This window comes from Lissotriton helveticus, chromosome 4_1 (genome assembly GCF_964261635.1).
Source record: "Lissotriton helveticus chromosome 4_1, aLisHel1.1, whole genome shotgun sequence".
Classification (NCBI taxonomy): domain Eukaryota; kingdom Metazoa; phylum Chordata; class Amphibia; order Caudata; family Salamandridae; genus Lissotriton; species Lissotriton helveticus.
Genome location: NC_136063.1, coordinates 165,473,427 through 165,489,485, shown reverse-complemented (window position 1 = coordinate 165,489,485; position 16,059 = coordinate 165,473,427). Strand labels below are relative to the sequence as shown.

The 16,059-nt window shown below is 43.8% G+C and overlaps 1 protein-coding gene across 2 annotated transcripts in view; it reads left to right on the top strand.

The window, feature by feature from the left end:
- The window catches only part of LOC144828458 (ubiquitin carboxyl-terminal hydrolase CYLD-like), a 677,169-nt gene that overhangs the window by 627,623 nt on the left and 33,487 nt on the right, over positions 1–16,059 (top strand). For both annotated transcript variants that reach the window (XM_078686635.1, XM_078686637.1), the window contains one exon: positions 3,702–3,921. In XM_078686635.1, the coding sequence (XP_078542761.1) occupies positions 3,702–3,921 (220 nt within the window). The remainder of the gene's footprint in view (positions 1–3,701; positions 3,922–16,059) is intronic.

Sequence of the window (16,059 nt, the reverse complement as noted above, 5' to 3'; positions counted from 1 at the left end):
TTATAAAATGCCTTTTACCCTGACAAGCTGGTACTTCGGACCAGTGCATTGTTTGTTCTTGAAAGCGGTGTTACTTTTCCACGTGGGGTAGTCCATCACACTCGCTGCATTCTTCTCACTACCTCTAAGAAGGAGAGCTGCAACGTTGGCTCCACAGTGGGCATTGTGCTTCTACATTGGTAGGACTAGGGCGTACCGGGTGGATGATCAGCTCTTTGTTGGATTTGCCGGTGCGAAGAAAGGAAAGGCGGTTCAAAAGTGAACCTTATCATGAGGGATGGTTCTTTTCATAAAACTGCTACGCTATGCCCAAAAGGGAGATAGCTCAGTGGGTTAATGATGTTGTAAAGATCTTTGCAGTACATACAGGTAACAAAGTAAAATCATGGTAATATAGGTGCCAAGCGGCCATTCAAACAGCTCCAAGCAACATGCGGTGCATACACTAGAAATCTTCCAGCTTTAACTTTATCTTTTATTCTAAGGTTGATAAGTGTTTTGTGCTACTCAACCCACTTTATGATTAGGTACCAAAAAATTCAGAGTTTCTATAATGTGCTATACTCTTGAGGGTTATATCTGACATTCTCCGTGAGCATGTTTATAAACCTACATACATAGATAAAGAGTATAAAAAAATCAAATTAAAAAAAAATTCAGATCTTTCTTAACTTGTGATGTTAGACGCTGCTTGCATCTAAGTTCCCCCAGTGGGCTGAGATTTCAACTTCAGCTGTGCTTGGTGTGTGCCCCAATTGCTCCCAGACAGGACATACCTTGGGCCAAAGGAATTGCTGATCCATCAAAGGAGGCCTTTGCATCCCCCTGCTGGCTACAGTGACACACTTGGTGAATGAGCGCTGGTGCCACTGCTGTATCCCGAAGGTTAGCACACTCTCTTGGGACACAAACATGATGATATGTTGAGACCGTCAGGATTGAGAAACCAGCTGGGTCCTCTCTATTTCAGAACTGTCCGATAAAAACTCCTTGCACAAAGCTGCGTGCATGCGTAGGAAAATCAGCCCTGAAGCACATGTATTACCGAGAGATATGTTGAATTTTACTGTTGTGGTATTTTGGAGATTTCCTCTGGTGCATTTGTGGGTGCGTTAGAGGCTCATGAAGGTGATTTGTGCACCGCTGAGGAGCCATTGGTTTTTGTTTTTGGGTTGTAGTGAGGAAGCCCCAGTGCTTTATTCGTGTTCTACACACGGTTGTGCCATCCTGGGGCTTCTAGAGTTGGGAGCTTTGATGTTTGTACAGGCCGAGGTAGAGTGACATACCATCGTCAAGGCATGGGTTAATAGTACTTTTGCTACTAGGTCAGTCATGTATGTGGATGGATGAGAGTGCACTTTGAAGAAGTGAAGGTTGCTGCGGCATCACAGAGCCTATTCCCAATTGTGTATATTTGATAGTATCTCCTAGTCTTTTTTTCCTTGATGTTAAAGGTTGACTTAAGCTAGGTGAAGGTGTTTGGTCTGTGTGGTGGCTGATGTTGTAGTGGTGTTGGCGGTTTGATATGCCTGATAAGACAAGCCTTTGAAGGTTCTTATTTGTGAAGCAGTAGTTGTAGGAGAGATCTTACTCGCTCAAGTTTGGGACAGGGGAAGGTAGGCGTTGAAGATTACTCGTGAATGGGATGTCCTCTTCTCACTCCATGGGACTTTACTGGCGTGTCAACAGGAAGGATCCTGGCTTGGGAGATTGATAAGGGTTGGAGAGGTAGGAAACATCCAAGGACAAGAGGATTTTGATGCTGCTGCTGCAGAAAGGCACTGTCTGTTTCAGATAACACATGCATGCATGCTTTATCTTTCGCATGCACTCAGGAAGTGTAACTTATACTCTGTCACAGTGATATACTCACACTTTCTCTTCCCTATGTAGTCTCACTCTTAATCTTCCACGCACACATTTTCCCACACACACATAATCTTTCTGTACTGTTTACAGAGGCAGCCCTACGTTGATCTGTGTTTCCTGAGCTGGGTACGATTTTTTTCTGAACTTGAGATGAATATGGTTCTGTTTGACCCTAAGCTAGATAAGGTTTTGTCTGAACCTGAGCTGGGTTACATCTTGTCTGCTTGACTGAACTTTCTAAATGAGTGGATGATACCTTGGTAAACTTTAAACCAGTGTTGACTAAAGTAAGCATTGCTAGGTCTGATAAAGGAAGGTCAATTCACCTGCAATTGAAGGTTACCATAACATGCAGCCAAATGTTTATTTATTTATTTATTGTACTTATAAAGCGCAACTACCACCTCGAGAGGCATCCTGGCGCTGGAGAACCCAAGGGAAAGATGTGACTACAAATTAAACCCGGGTGGAAAAGAGCACGGTGCTGCACAAAGTCCACGACGCCAGGGCCAGTGGCTTTACGGCAGAATGAATCCAAAGATAATTGACTGTCTAATATTCATAACACTTCATAACGTTGGTGAATATTACTTGTCCACATTGTATGGCTTTGCGGAGCATTGCACCATGATTAGCCACACCAGGCACAATCACAGCCCTTCCTGTGTTAACTGCCTGGTCCGCGCAGATGGCAGTGAACCGAGTTGGGTCCTGTTGTTTTTCATACATGTAGCTCTTATAGAGTTACCAGACTGGTGCAGAGCGGACTCTAACTCCCCACTTGTCTCACAAGTAACCATGAATGTCTAGACGTGGGTTTGCAGGCCCATGTGTCGCCCTTCTGGTTTGCAAGCTGTCAGTAATTTGTGGCGGCACCCAAGAAGTTGAATGTTATGTGGAAAATGCCTGCCTCAATGGTGGGCCTATCACATCAGGCCCATTAATCTACATTGGCGTCCACTCCCTAGCAGCAATTGACCAGACTCATTGTACCTCTCATATGTGTGATATGGATCTCTCTGAACACTGGAGCAGATGCCTCGCTGCTTTGATGGAGCACGTGACAGTGCCGCCAACTCTGCGTTGTTATTTTGCAGAGATCTGCCCTTGTAGGGAAACTCCTGTTAGTGCAAGAACACATAGGAGTGATTGATGTGGCATGTTATCCATTCAGTGGCGAGAACTACTTATCTGGTACTACGAGTGCTTCTCCTAAAGCTGAGGGCAGGAAACAGATTGTATCACGATTTCAATGGGACTCATTTCTTGGTACCAAGAATCAGAAATATGAAGAGTGACAATTGCATGGTGTTTACAAGTCGTTCATATTTTTCACTGTTTCTACAGAATATATTCTTGCTCTTTTTTACCCTTGCCAGAGGGATGTGGCCTGACAATGTTCAAAAGAGACAGATAAAAGGATTAGAGACGTTATCATGATACTGCAAACTACTCCTAGGCTCTGAACTCTAAGGTAGCTTGCCATATTCTGTGTGGTTATTCAGTTGAGGACATTTTATTCCTAATCATACATGGTGTCTTGTCATTATTTTTCACTAACCAATCCCCAAGCCGTCTCCAAATATAAATCTATCATTATGCTATAATTTGGTACTATTTGCTTAGATTGATTTCTAAATAGTTGAATGGTCCCAAGCATACTGCCTTCAGAACACTGAGTTACATAGCAGTGGAAAACTCTTGTTTCAATTACCTATTGCTGGCTACTGATGTTGCAACTATTCTGCACAATGAACATTTGCAGGTTCTAATGTAGGTGTATCAGGCTTTGATGCGAGTATTAACAATTATTATACTGGTTACATTTACAGGCTCACACACACTACATGCGCAAGGGTCACAAGCCTATGAAGTTAAAGAACCCATCATCATTCGACAATACGAAGCACCCGCACCACAATCGCATCCCTCGAGAGAAGATGGAGCTCTTTGCCGTGCTCTGCATAGAGACCAGTCATTATGTTTCCTTTGTAAAATATGGACCAGAGAAGGAGCATTGGATGTTCTTTGACAGCATGGCTGATAGATACGGTAAGTGGAAAAAGGACTGCATTATTGGGCAGGAACTAGAGAGGCAGTAAACAGTGTTAACTTATTCCTTTTCCATGCTATGGTTTACATCCCCACGACCCAGGTTGGACTACAAAACAGGGGGAAGCCATTTTTGCTTGTAAAGTTGATTTTATTTGAAATATCATCACTAAAAATGTACACCTTCCATGCTTTTAGCAGTATCACCTCGGGCTTTATTCATAATTATAAAAAGTTGCTTTTTACCTAGCAAGTTCTTCCTTAGTCATCTTGTAAAAAGATAACCCACAAAAGCCATCCTGCCACCTCCTCAAGCCCCCTTCACTCAATGTATGCATATCTCACTTGAAAAAGACCTAAAGCTTTAACAAGTTCGAAAAACTTCAACACATTCAACCCCCAAATGTGTTTATTTATATTACTTGTAAGATAGGGACCTAGTCTCTTCTGCAGCCGGGCTCTTTGCATAGAACAAGAAGAGACCAAGCCAAAAAACAAAGACCAAGGGAGAACAATATTGGTTTGGTAGGTACAATTTGAGAAGGGGGGCTTTCAAGTCTTCCCTGAATAATGTGGGACGTTAGTATTTGCTGAATAATCAAAGAAAAGGCGTTATGATTCTATCCTTCTTACTCCTGATCCCACATGGAACTTTTCAGAATCACCTCTGGACACAGTAACCCAGCCTGTTTTTGAGGGTGACTGGAAAGAGGTGCACCAGGAGACGCGTTCTAAGTCTAGGGTGTGCTCATTATGACTTTTTGGTTGTTCCCAGGATGAAGAGAACTGTCCTGGAAGAATTTGCACTTTATATAGAGCGTGCATCTCAGGGTGTTAAGTAATTACTTTGTTCAGATACAATGTTACTAATATAAAAACCTTGTCCCTGGTTATATATGGTTTAAGTTTATTTCCTGAGGGTTACATGGCTGGTAGCAGAGGAAAATCGGTATTTTCAACTTAAGAAGGCAATTTCATTCACGTAAAGCAGGTAAGACGAAATGTGTATTTAACATAGATGACTCGTCTTAAACTGGAATATATATATGTACGTGGTATAGGTAGAAATGCACAATACATGGGTGAAGTGATACTTGATAATTCATGGGGGATTGCTAAAGAGATACCTGCTAACCCTAGGTGAAGGCTGAAGCAGTCCTTGGTAAACCATTGGTGAAGGCGAAAGTGATGCTTTACAAACCATGGGGCATATTTACAAGGAGTTACCACCACCAGAAAGTCCCTTTTTCCGATGTTCCGGTGGCGTTAACTCTTTAGCCTTTTCCACTCAACGTGGCTTAATACTGCCTCGTAAATAATGCCCCTATTCACGCAGCACTTAGTGTGCAAGGGGTGTGCAATTGGTGTTGCAGTGGGCACCCATTGCTTTTTGACGCTGCCCCATATTTACAACGTATGGGGCAACGCCAAAAATACCTCCAGGGAATACCTGGTCTTAAGCAGGCATTACGACATGGAATGTTTTATTTCTCCTCATATTTTGCCCTTTCCACATATTCTGCTTTCTGCAGCACACATAGTTAGTGCAAATGGCCTGTAAATATTGTTTATATGCAGGAAGGTGCTCCTTCCTGCACATAAATAATTGCCCCTGCAGTGCAGACACCCTAGCAAAATGTAGTGTAGTGCATAAAAATACACTGCCCATAAGCGAAGGCTGCACAGTTAAACTCACTGCATATGGTCTCAATAGCCATCTTAAAGGTAGTCAGTCAGACATCTGCACAGAATTACACACATTGCTAGCTGTTGAATATCATATCCGAGAGTGTGCGTGACGAGTATTTACTAGAGTCATTACTGCTTTGAATCCTTGTCTGCATTAACAATGTAAGCTTTACTCCATCTACATTTTGTTCTGCTTTTGCATCTGTATTCATATTACAGTACAGAATGTCATATGTGCTAGATTGTTGTTTTGTAAATTATGATGGGGGAAAAGATGGTGGCTGGCTAGTTACAGCTTCAGGATCTTCCTACCTGTCTTACTAACCTGTCCCTGGAGTCCTACCCCCAATTAACAGCAATGCATGCACAAAGACAGAGCAGTTCATCTAGAGACTATGCAGAGCATCAGAAATAATTACTACTGATTTACTGTGGTGTTGGTTTCCTTGGGGACCACACTTCTTGCAATAGAGCTGGTGGATCTGTGCAACAGTGTGGTGGAGCAACTTGTTGACGCCAAGCTGCTGGACCTGGTGCTGGTCGGTGAGGAGGAAATGCAGCAGCCGTAGCATGATGAAGGGCACATTCGCAGACCCTGGCGATCAACCAACAGACCTTGGACTACTGGTGGCTGCCCCTGGGGAACTTGGCAGTATCCGAGGATCAGTGCTGTCCAGCTCTCTTGATTTTCTTGACTATAGCGCTAGCTCTCCTGACTCTCTCACAGGTTTCCTTGCTCTCCTTGGGCGTATTCCAACCCCGGTTAGAGATGAGCCGACCCTGCACTAGCAACAGTACAGGCTCTTTCAAATGGAAGCAACCACTGCCATAGTTAGTTACCCTTTGAAAAGATAATTGACAGAACTAGTTCTAATGTTAGCCCCTGCCGATAGACGCAAATCCTGACAAGGGAAAGCAACCGTTAGACAATTGAAAATCCACCTGCCCATTAGATCAATGAACAAGGTTGCCTTAATAAGGGTAATGGAGAACACTTTGTGCTCATTGACTAATTCCCAAGTGAGCACTGATTCTAACAAAGATGATAATATTGATCATATATTAAGCACTTAGGAGGTTTTAATGAAGAGATCCATGCTAACATCTCTATTAGCGAGACTGAAGTAGCATCTGGGGGAATGAAAGATCACAATATGCTCAACACACAACCACATTAATGTGACTGCGGCCATTGACGGACAACAAATGGATAAGGTCACACTGATGGCGTAAACATAGTGGCATAGCCATCCAACTCAAGTAAGATGAATCTACTTAAGAATACTATCAAAAGCTATCCATGCATCAACATTCACTTACTCAAACCTTGGGGGGTGATGCAGGAAATAGCACTACCTATTAAAGAAGTTTTTTACTCTTGAGTCTGACATGACATATCTGATGATTATGTAAATGGAATGTAAAGCAGATTGTACCAAATGAGGTGAGACATCTCGCTAATGGTACAACCAAAAATATGTAAAGATGCATGTATCAACTAGTGGTGTTTAAATGCGTGAACCATGATCACAACAATTCCGGTAGCCAAATGTCAAAGCAAGCATTACCTATAATAGTAGCCAAGACCAGACAAATAGAGGCACTGATACAATTGAGAGCGGACCTCTGGAAGGTGCGGAAAGAGAGCATCAGAGTGCTGGGGTTGGCCCTTATATACAGCTCCATTCTGTCATGTAGGACAGCATGGAGCCAAACTATAGCCTCAAGGTGCCACCTTACGAAAAAGTTTTATGGATCCAGTCTGGTGCCTAGAGAGTATTCTGAAATAGAGATGTAAAATACACAGGGTATACAGATAGGGAATGTCATTCACCTTGTCTCGTTATATGCGGATGACGCACTGTTTTACGTTATGTCCCCGCATGAGGCGATTCCGAAACTCTTTTTTTGTTGGATCATTTTGCGACATATTCGGTATTATGCCTTAATAGAGGAAAGTCCTTGGTGTTTCCGCTAGCAGGGTTAAGAGAACATGTATTAGAGGAGCTGCCTAAATTGGGATTACGTTGGGAAATAGTCCACTTTCGATACCTGGGTGTACAGGTAGCACACGGGGATTCAAAGATACTTCAACTGAACATGAATTGGGTAACTGAGTCCCTGCGGCATTCAGTAGAATTCTGGACCCCGTTGCCTCTGTCCTTAATGGGTAGAATAGCAGTGGCAAAGACGGTGGTGTTGCCAAGATGTCTGTATGCCTTACAAAACATGGTGCGTGCGATCCCTATGAAGGTATTGCGGCAATTGAATTCAATGCTGCTATCTCTCTTTTGGGCTGGGAAACGCTGTAGAGTAGCGCTGCAAGTCCTTTTTAAGGGGGCTGGAGCTACCCAGACTAGACCTATATTATTATGTGGCTCACCTTCAGCACGCGGCGCAGTGGTTAGATCAGGATGACAAGTGGGAAAAACGCTTACTTAGAGGCCAGGTACAGCCAGAGAACTTACCCATCTTGTTGGTGGAGGGGGCAGGTGTGAGTGTGGAATTACCATATATAGTCAAATAAACTGCATTTATATGGCAAACGTTCATGGAACGGGTGATTGAACATGCTCCATTCCACCCGGAGTAACCTATCTAGCCCCAGTGTGAAGAATGGAAGAACATATGTCCTTACAGGCTGGGAGAGAGGGTGGTTGCCTGATCCTGGCGGACTTATGTATAAATGACACCTTCATTACTTTTAGCAGGCGTGTGAAGGATTTCAATTTGCGGGCCTGTTGGAAGTGATCAGGGTTACACGGCCCACTTATCCAAATATGCCTCAGGCGACAGAGACTCTGATGTACTTTTGACGTGTGGCAGCGGGCATAGGCTTGTATCACTGCTATATAATGCCATGAGAGTGGACTCAGGGTCCCTTGCCCTAAAGGCATGGGACACATGGAATTAGGACCTGCAGGTACCACTATCAGAGAAAAACTGGGCTAAGGTACGTGCATTAACACATAAGGTATCCTGCAATGCCCTCCTGAAGCTGTTGCATTATAATTTCTTGCAGCGGGTGTACATGACCCCTGTGATCTCCATCGTATAGATGCTAGCCACCCCCACGAATGTCCTAGATGCCATAGTGCCCTCTTGGGATTTATGCACCTAGCTTGGGAGTGTCCAGACGTACGGCAGTACTGGATCAATATAGTAGCGAGGGTCCGCATAGGGGTTGGGATATTAGGAGAGGCCAAACCAGAGTATTTCCTATTGGGACTGGTGCCTCAACCCAGGAAGCGAAAGAAGGCTAATAAATTGCTAAAATTAACCCTGGTGTTGGCCAAACAGAGGGTGGCTATATGCTGGATGAGTCTGCAGGCCCCGAAATTTGAAAGTTGGTTATGGGATGTTGGAGAGTGGTCTCTTGCAGAAGAATTGCAAATTTAAGCTAGTCTGAAAGACTGAAAACTAGCTGAGGATGTTGCACTATGGAAGGAGTTATGCAGGAAGCTGCTAATCCCAACGGGACATGGAAATGGTCAGGACGATGGATCTGACAATAGTAGTGATATTTAATATTGATAACTGTGTATCACCACAATCCTATATGCTGCTAAGTCTCCCACTATGTCATGGATATATGTATAACCACAATGTGCGCTCTGATGCAAACTGGAAACAGTTTTTAAGCGACCGCTGCTTTCAGGTGTCACAAAAACCTTTCCTTTCGGAAAGGGTCAAGCTAGATCAGGGGGTCCCACAGGCTCCATACTTAGTCCCACTCTTTTTAATTTGTACATCGCCCCATTGGCAGAGATTGTGGACAAGTTTCAAGTAAGAGTGGGGTCATATGCTGACGACACACAACTTGTGGTATCCCTGACTCAAGAGTTGGCAGAAGCTGCACAGAATGTTTCACTGTGTCTTCAAGAGTTGGCATCCTGGATGGCCTCGAACTGTTTGAAACTAAACGGTAATATAACAGAGCTTTTAATCATAGGCAAGGCCCCCTCGATCTGGTCATCTGCCTGGTGGCCATCCACCTTGGGCCAGACCCCCTCCCCCAAAGACCAGGTGAAGAACTTGGGGATATGGCTCTGTCCTTTGAGACTCACACCAGGCGAGTGATGGGAAACTGTGTGGGGGTCCTACGCACTCTCCAGAAGACCTTAGATGTACTCCCAGTGTCAGCAAGAAAGTCGATGTTTCATGCCCTTGTGACATCTCGGCTGGACTGTGGGAATGTTCTGTACCTGGGTGCTAACACCAAGTGCGTTCAGAGACTTCAGTACATTCAGAATGCGACTGCACGTCTCGTTCTAATGCTCCCCAAGAGAGCGTCATCCAGCAAGGCTCTCGCATCCTTACACTGGCTTCCGATGAGGAAACGTGTTCTGTTTAAGGCTATTTGTATCAGTCACCGGATCCTGCAGGAGAAGGGCCCCTGTTCAGTTCAGTTCAGTAGATCTTTATTCGACGATTAGAAAACATCATAAAAGTACATAAATACAATTAAAAATACAATTAAATAACATATCTGAACTCCATCTAAATTCTCCGATAAAAGTTAAAAACATAAAAAAAAGTCTTATCTGGGACCATTGATTAACCCTGTTGTCTTGTATTTCTTAGTCTCACCGAGACCTTAATAAAATTCATGATACAGCATTATGTGCGCATGTCATTTGCTCTTTGTAAAAAGAGTAAAGCAACTTTAGCATGACGGAACTTCGCCTGTTTTAGGATTTTTACCAGAAATTTACGTCTAGCCATCTTGTAAAAAGGGCACAAAAGTACAAAATGAAGGGTGTCCTGCGGAGACCGATTGTTGCAGCCGCAGGCACCCTTCTGCTCAAGTGTTGAAGTAAAACCTGGTGGGTCAGCCATTATATTTGGTAATAAATTGAGCCTAAAACGAGACATTAAAAACCTATCCTGGGCGTTATGCATCAAATACAAATATGGTTCCATGCCCTCATTATTCTTAATAAGACAGTGGGCGCTTACTCAACGTTTGGGCAATTCCACGCCTGCTCTACATATGGAAAACTGTTCAAGCAACATTTTTTTGTTCTGCAGTTTGTCAAGATGTAATATTGTGCTAGGATTGCTAAAAAGATCCTTCCAATCTAGATCCAGTGACCTTGACGTATTTTAACCATGGGATCTGTAGACCTTTATCCCTGTGCAGACAATCTCTCATAATTTGTCTGCTTAGGTCTGCCTCAGGATTTGCCCAGATTTTTAACCATGCCATGATAGGTCTAAGCTTAACCTGGTCCTCAATGAATGGTCTACCTCAGTGGTTCCCAAACTTTTGACTCCTGAGGACCCCCATTGAGCCACCACTGGAAGCCGGGGACCCCCAAGCAATTTGTATGATTTAAATTAAAAAAATTAAAACAGTAATTCGAAAACAATAAACACACGTGTGCACACAAAACAAATACTCGAAGTACTAAGGATTTTAATATTTTACATTGGAAGAATTTGCAAAAAACAGGAAGGTTAGTGCTGCATCTCCGTGACTAACTTTTAAATGATTGGTTTTATTGCGCAGTACGAGGCTCCTGCCAGGGCCGGACTGGAAACCCAAAGCAGCCCTGGCAAATGTTTTCAGACCAGTCCCCATAGAGTGTACACCAAGTGCAGTGAGTGAGCCTGACCACTACAAAGGGGGCTTTGGGAGGCTCTCCCCCCAAGAAAATGTAGGAAACAATGGTGCATTCAGCAACAAATGTATCATTATATATTGAATTGTATCAGCCTTTAAAGAATAGTAAATGATGGCCTTACCATGCACCAGGATATGACAATCTTTGTTGGGGTTCCTCAATGATTCCCTTATTAACACCCTCCAACAGTGACTCTCCTCTCTCCATAGCCCCTCTGTCACAAGTATTTCATTTGTTTCATAGCATCTCTCATACCATTGAAGGATGTCAAAGCACTTTACATCACACACATATAAGGGCAGATTTACAAGCCCCTTGCGCCACGGCTGCATCACAAACATTTACGCACCCGTGGTACATTTTAGTTCCCCATATTTCCAAGGCAGGAAAAGCCACCCTGCATAACTTTTTCTGGTCTTCTAAATATGGCCCATTTGCACACAGCACTTTGCGTGAAAGGGGTGTTCCATAGGTGTTGCTGTGGGTGTGCCCTTGCAACAGCCATGAAACCAGACACATTTCGAGATTTACTAGAAATCGTAAATCTGGAAATGTGTCTGAATGCTATGCCTCCCCAGGGGAGGCGTAGGGAGGCGCAACGAGGAGAAATGTATTAATTTCTCCTTGGGTTTTCCTCTTTCTATGCGTGTTGCATTCTGCAGCAAGCATAGAAAGAGGATATCACCTCTGGTGATTGTTTATGTACAGAAATGCTTCCCTTCCTGCACATAAACACTCAGTAAAACAATGACATTTTGCAGATTCTATGTGTGCTCATGCAGCACACTTAGAAGTTGAAAAACACAATTTCTGATTGTTTATGTTCAGGAAGGGAACCCTTCCTGCATATAAACAATCTCCCCATGAAACAGGCATCCTGGCACGATGGTGCAAATGTGCCTGTGCAGGCGCATGGCAGCAGTTTGTGCGCCAGCGCAGGGGGAAGCACAGAGATGCGACATATTGTTGTAAATATGTTGCATCCCTGTGCTTTGAAAGTGACTCAGTGTGGCGCATCCAAATGGCTTGCGGCACACACTGAGTCACTTTCCTTGTAAATCTTGCCCATAGAGACAATGATTTATACATGTAAATCAGTTTATAGAAAATGTTACATAAGGCAAATGCGACTACAAGGTGTAGGATTCACATGTCATTCATACTGGTAGGCATTTTTAAGTTAAGCATTTTGAGTGTTTGGTCTGGAGAAGCACAAACTCAGATTTCAGAACATAACACAGTGGTTAGCATTGACTTTAACTATAAAAATGTATTTCCACCCAAATAAACCTTTTTAGCACTATCGGGATCATGAAAGACTTGGAAAAAACATATGTTTCTAACTTGTACCATGCAGTTTACAAGCAGCTCTTTGATGACATTTTAAAGGTCACTGTGCTAGATTAAGATTTTCACTTATGAACTGCACAGTAACAAAAGAATCTCTGTGACAAAAGCAGTAACCCACTAACCTATGCACATAAAAAAACAGTTTTTTAAAGGCATGGTACAAGTTCTTTGCAGTAGGCTTATTAACCCTCTGTGCTATATTAGATAAGTCAAAGCTGCAACTTTACTCATCTCTCTCCAGCAGGTACATTAATCACTGATGTTATCCTGACACTTTTATTGTTGCTGGAAAACTGCTTATTCTACAAGGAACGTTGATGTGCTTTTAAAATGACTGCCTGAGGACCCCCTGGGAATGTTTCACGGACCCCTGGGGGTCTGCGGACCACAGTTTGGGAAACACAGGTCTACCTAGTTCTCTATGCGCAATTACAGCTGGGGTACTCTGGGGAATTTTTAAGATCCTTCGCAGGTATTTGTCTTCCTCCAGCTGTAGTTGCTTGACATCCACAAAGCCCCACACTTCTGATCCATACATGGCTTTCGAACTGCTTATAGAGCCATATAGGTTCATAACCTGTTCCGGGGGCCAACGACCCAACCTTCGGGCAATATTTGTTATGGCACCATTTGAGGATGTCAGTTTTGTGCACCGCTCTTCTACCAAGGATTTAAATTTTAGTGCCCCATCAAATAGCAGCCCGAGATGAGAAAAAGACTGCACCTTCTCTAAAATGTGAGTCCCTATTTTATATGAAAACTTCCTGCAGGGTTTCGTGCCTGCCAACATCACGAAGGACTTGTTTAAATCCACCGACAGGTCTAGAGTGTCCATAAAATTAACAAATCTGTCAATTAAACACTTCAAGCCCCTTGGGGTACGGGCAAGCAGGACCGCGTCATCCGCGTACAAAAGCACCGGTATATGGCGCGTTCCTGCTTTTGGGCAATCTGTGTTTAAAGCAATCAAGGTTCTCTCTAAGTTGTTAATATAAAGCGAGAATAAAAAAGGGGCAAGAATGCAACCTTGTCTCACTCCACTAGTACATGGAAAGGGTTATGTGTTCCCCCCCTCCATGTTATAGCGGGCTTTGGCAGTGGTGTCCCAGTGTAACTCTCTGAGGATGTCGATCAGACCTGGATCAATTCCCATGTTACTCATCATAGCCCATAGCTTATTCCTATTAACGTGGTCAACGTGGAACCCCATGTAGATAGCTTCATTGCTGATTTTAGTGATTTTAGTGTATTTTGCCACCAGCAAATAGAGGTTAAGGCATTGATCACTTGTGGACCTCCCTGACCTAAAACTATATTGAGTGTCCGAGATAATATTGTGCTCTTCCGTCCAGTCCATGAGCCGCTTCAAAATTACCCGGCCCAGGATTTTGGCTGAGACATCAATCAGTGATATTGGTCTATAACATTGGGGATTGTCCCTATTGCCCTTCTTAACGATAGGGACAATTATTGCAGTAGACCAGGAACAGGGCAATCCAGACTTCATAGCCGCATTTAACACCCTCGTGAGGATGGGGACCCATAAGTCTACATTGCTCAAGTACAGGTCGGGTGGAGTGCCGTCGGGGCCTGGGGCTTTATTACGGGTGAGGCCTTGGATCCCCTTAGTTATTTCTTCTAGGGAAAATTCTACATCTTGAGCTCCGCTTTCCATCCCACCCCCCCTCCCGGTCAGTATCCTGGTTGTGATTATAAAGTCCCTCAAAATGTGTCACCCACTGTTCGGGTAAGATGTTTGTCCCAATCCCAGGGGTGCTGCTATCCTGAAAACAAGGCCTGTTAATTATCCTCCAAAATTCTGTCAAGTCGCTTTTTTCACCAGCTTCCCTTAGGTCTGCCCACACTTCAGCTTGGAGAGAAAACTTTCTCTGCTTCAGCACACTTTTATATATCTGTCTGCAATGGGCTACTCTTAGTTTGTCCCTGGAGTTGGATTATTTTTTTATTTTGATTTTTTTTTAGTTGGATTTTAAGCTACATTTTAAGTCTCTCAAAGCTCGTGAGTACTTGCTATCGAACCATCTCGGCTGGGTGGTGTTTCTCCTGGGACCCTTTACCTTCAATAGACCATCTACCAGGCTAGTTACTGACCCGAACGCCCGACCAGGGAACTCCCCTTTATCGTCAAATCTAGGCATTCTTCAATCAGTTCTTTCCCCATAGCCATTAAAGATTTGTAGAATGCCTCACCATCAATTTTCGACCACCTGAGCCGTCTTCCCTGATCGGTTGCCCTCAACTCAGTATCAGCCTGTAAGCTCTTCTTGGGTCGGCCTCGACATATGAGTTCTAGGACTAGAGGATTATGATCACTAAATATACTCCAGTCAATCCTTACCGAGCTAATCCAGTTTTTTAAAAGCCTGGACACTAGAACATAATCTATAAAGGACGAGCATCCTCTTCCTTTAAAGGTTGGGGTGAGAGGCCCATCTTTCTCCAAGCTAGCCATATCGATGGTGTGTTCCAGAGCTTGCTAAGGGCTATTCCCTCTGTTGTATGTCCAAAATGTGGACCCTTCTCAATTGGACAACGGGACCAATCTCTGTTCAAGGGAAACAGGTTTGAACATAGGTGGCAATTTAGGTCACCCATTACTAATACAGTGGGTTCTACGACCCCTTTCCTATGAGCTAACTCCTGACTAAGTCTGTGATCTAGTTCCTGGAGTGCAAAGTTATTTCCTTTCGCGGTCCCTGTATTGTAAATGTTTAACAGGATCAACCTTAGCCCGCTACCAGTAAATCCTACCGCCTGGAGAGTGTGCGATGACCAGGATGGAATTGTCCAGACTCCTTCCAGATTTAGAGCTACATATAATGCTAATCCTCCAATTGCTCTTCCTGATCTGGATTCTTGTGCTGGCACAAAAAAACATTTGTAACCTGCTATATGGAAGAGGTTACCGTCGACCGCCCAGGTCTCCTGCAAACTAATTATCTGGAACCCGCTAATGTACTGTCGCCACTCTTTGTGGTCAAATTTCCCTGCCAAACCCGCTATATTCCAGGATAATATTTTTAGCCCCCCCTCTGCAAGTTGTTCCCTGTCTAAATTTTTGGCTCTCGGGGTCTCAATAGTTGGCCCATCCTCAGACCTTAAAGGCACAAGTTGTGCCCCCAGTCCCTGCGTAAATGGGTGTGCTACAACCACCCTCTGCTCCTCCTCGGGGATAAAACCTTCTAGTGTACTGAGACATTTTCCAGTCTCATGGAGTGTCGTCATGTTTGGACTTACTGGCCTATAAGGCACCTTTCTGTCAAGGGGTAGTGGTGGGTCAACATTATCAATCACCCACGACACTAATCCTGGCGTTTCCTGTAGATTAATTATGTCACCCTCCCTCCCAATTGATTTATCTGATTGGTCCAATGACCTACTTAGTCAATCATTCTCTTCAAGGGACAATAAGGGACTAAAACAAAGACCTAATGCACACCAATAATAGACA